Source organism: Atta colombica, unplaced genomic scaffold, assembly GCF_001594045.1.
Source record: "Atta colombica isolate Treedump-2 unplaced genomic scaffold, Acol1.0 scaffold9, whole genome shotgun sequence".
Classification (NCBI taxonomy): domain Eukaryota; kingdom Metazoa; phylum Arthropoda; class Insecta; order Hymenoptera; family Formicidae; genus Atta; species Atta colombica.
Window position 1 is genome coordinate 969,463 of NW_017259583.1, and position 3,019 is coordinate 972,481.

General features: G+C 36.1%; 1 protein-coding gene across 2 annotated transcripts in view; it reads left to right on the top strand.

Moving 5' to 3' along the window:
• The window catches only part of LOC108693472 (RING finger protein 44), a 56,378-nt gene that overhangs the window by 51,799 nt on the left and 1,560 nt on the right, over positions 1 to 3,019 (top strand). For both annotated transcript variants that reach the window (XM_018202447.1, XM_018202448.1), the window contains 4 exons: positions 69 to 156; positions 607 to 692; positions 1,240 to 1,842; positions 1,994 to 2,182. In XM_018202447.1, the coding sequence (XP_018057936.1) occupies positions 69 to 156; positions 607 to 692; positions 1,240 to 1,842; positions 1,994 to 2,182 (966 nt within the window). The remainder of the gene's footprint in view (positions 1 to 68; positions 157 to 606; positions 693 to 1,239; positions 1,843 to 1,993; positions 2,183 to 3,019) is intronic.

The following is a 3,019-nucleotide window of genomic DNA, read 5'->3' on the forward strand; positions in this document are numbered from 1 at the left end:
CTTCCTCCCTCTCTCTCTTCCTCCTTTCCAAGAAGGTCGCTTAATTGCAATGACCACTATGATTTCAGGACAATACAATGCGTGGCCCTATATTGAACATAAGTCCTGGCCTCGGAGCTAGCGGAGTAGACATGGAGTATCGCAGGAATTCTCAAGGTACGGCTTCTTCAATCGTTTATCCGTAACGAAAGTTTTTTCTTCGGATCCGCATGCGATTTTTTTCGCTTTTCCTTTCTTGTCGCATTAGTTTGATTTGGCAAAAGTAGTTCTTACAAATAGTCTTTCGTTCCACGTCCGGATCAATACATTCTTGAAGATATGAGCGCGAGGATTAATGCGATTCTTTCAAATTTACATAACGTTGAATTTCCGTCATTTCTTTCATTTAAACGTCGAATTAAATCGCATAGTATTTCTGTGTTCCTGGTACGTCAACCGCAGGCGCTAGTGACAGCGCGAATGAACGATAAAATTTTAAGAATATCCATATAATTCCGATTCGTTAAAAAAAATACATGCAAAATTTTCGTGGAATGCATGCACACGCATAATGATCAGTTGTTGCGGGGAAAATTACATAAATAGACAATAAATTTCTGCTTTTAGCCACAAATCAGCTACCTCTGAGCCCCGTGCAGATTCAACCGTCGCCGCCTTACTACAGACAGCCTAGTCAGGATGATGGTAGAAAAGTAAGTGACTATTTTGTTTTGCGCATTTGTGACGACAGATAAAATGATATTTCAGTATTAATACAATTCAATCATTTGTATTATATGTTTTTTGCCGAAGTTGTGCAAAAAGAACTCGATACATCATAAGAATTGATCAACTAAAAACTCTGATTAAATAAATTGTATATATTATATTATATAATACTCAAGAGTTTCAATAATTTAAAAATAGATTTTTGAGTTTCTTAAGTCTTTGAGTTTATAATGTTTTTCTTTTCTTTATAAGAGAATTGTATGTTTCTTATTGTTCTTAATGAAATCTAGAAAAACCGAGTACTGGATTTACATCAGTACGAAGTTTTATTTTACAATAAGTTTATTTTGCTTATAATGTGATTGCTTAACGCATTCAATCTCGATTACTTCACTAATTAAAATCAATACAAGTTCTTTAAGATTCTGTCAGCAAACTGAGCTTTTCCCTAATCAACACATTTGGAGTGAGTGAAATGAAGGATGTATCTATAAGGATGTATAAGCGATACAGAGCACGATGTTTTTTTAGAGCGAATCGCCATCGAGGAAACGTCGCCGAATATCTCGTAACGGTGCCGTATCTGGAATAGAAGTTCGGGAAACGACACCTCCAGCACCGACGCCACCCTTGCACACAACTCCGCCGCCTTGGGAATTCGGGGGTGCGCCACAACGACGCTCGCCTCGCAATCATATATCCACTCGCGGCAGTCCAACGGTTAGGAATCGTTATCAGCGATACACGGAATCATTAGGTTTCTCTTATCCGTTTCTGCCAGGACACAATCCTCATCAGAACATTCACAATTCCCATCATGGCCTTCACAATTCGCACCACAATATCCACGGTTCCCATCCTCATAGTTTACACAATTCCCACCACAACATCCACAATGCACATCAGGCACATCCTCATCCACACCCGGCGGCTGGTGGTACTGGACATCATCCCACGCAGGGTGCAAACGCACCCGTGGTCGTCGACGTAGGTCAAGTCGGCGTGTCTGGCTTAGGAGTCGCCGTTAGTGGAGAGCCACTGTGGCATCCACAAGCGACTGGTTACAGAATTCCATGTCAGCTTCACAGTCTATACACACCTCACGGAACGCATCCGTTCGGACACTCGTGCCAGGTAAGTCGACAATAAGTTTGCCCATTATGAATGATCGAGAGAATGAGTTTTATTTTTTGCTGGATACACAATTTTTTATTCTTACTGCATTATATCTTTGATCAATGTATTTTTATAAAATAAATCCTATTTTATTGTATGTATTGTTTAGGTGACGCATCATCACAGTCATTATTCCGCTGCTCATCCAACACATCCAAATCACGGAATTGTTAGTTCTTTGGTGGGTGCTGCTCCTAGAGGATACGCGCCACCTGCTGGTGGTGTCGCAGGGCTACATACTGCAGGTCCACCGCCCGTCCACACTGATTATACCACGCATCATCAATTGTCTCAGCAGGTGAACTATGTCCTAAGATAATTTTTAATCTTAACTCTAGAATAACGCGCGCGCGCGCATCAAATGTTTATTTTCTTCTCATAAAATTTTGAGAATTTGTAAAGAATTTTTTAACACCGTATTTTCTCATGTTGATAAAAATAGTTGTCAATAAGAAAATGCAGTGCTAAAAAGTTGATGAAAAATTCTGAAAAAGTTCTTAGAGCTCTATGAGAAGAAAAACAATTTTTTCTCTTGCTATTTTTCTATAAAATTGATAGTATTTGAATAAAAAATTATTGAAGATCAATCATATTTGAGAATTTTTAGTTAATTAATATCTTGTTAACTATTGCGAAAATTGCAAAATGATAAAGAATATCGACTCAATTTAGTCCACTTTGTCTACACGAGTACTTTGTCAAAACTTATCGGATACTCTGTATTATTATTAATAAAAAAGGTACAATAAGAAAATGAATTTTTAAGAAGCATTTTTTTTCAAAAATTTGTTTGTTGAAAAAAGTAAGATAAAAGGTATCCTAAATAATGCTCTGAAAACTAGAAATATTAAAAGAAAAAAAATTTGTCAAATGTTTCAAAAAATGTGCAACACACTCTTAAATATGATATACCCAGTAAGAACTTTGTTTGTTATTATTAAAAGATCATTTGTTGATATTAACATGTTAAATTAATCAATTTTCAAAATTATGGAAGTGATAATCTTTAAAAGAAACGTTATTCATAGTCGCTATTCATAGTGTTAAGATCTAAGAATTTTTAAAAATAGTAATGTCATTATTTTGGATAGAAAATATTCTCCTGTTTTTTATCAATATATATATTATATATATA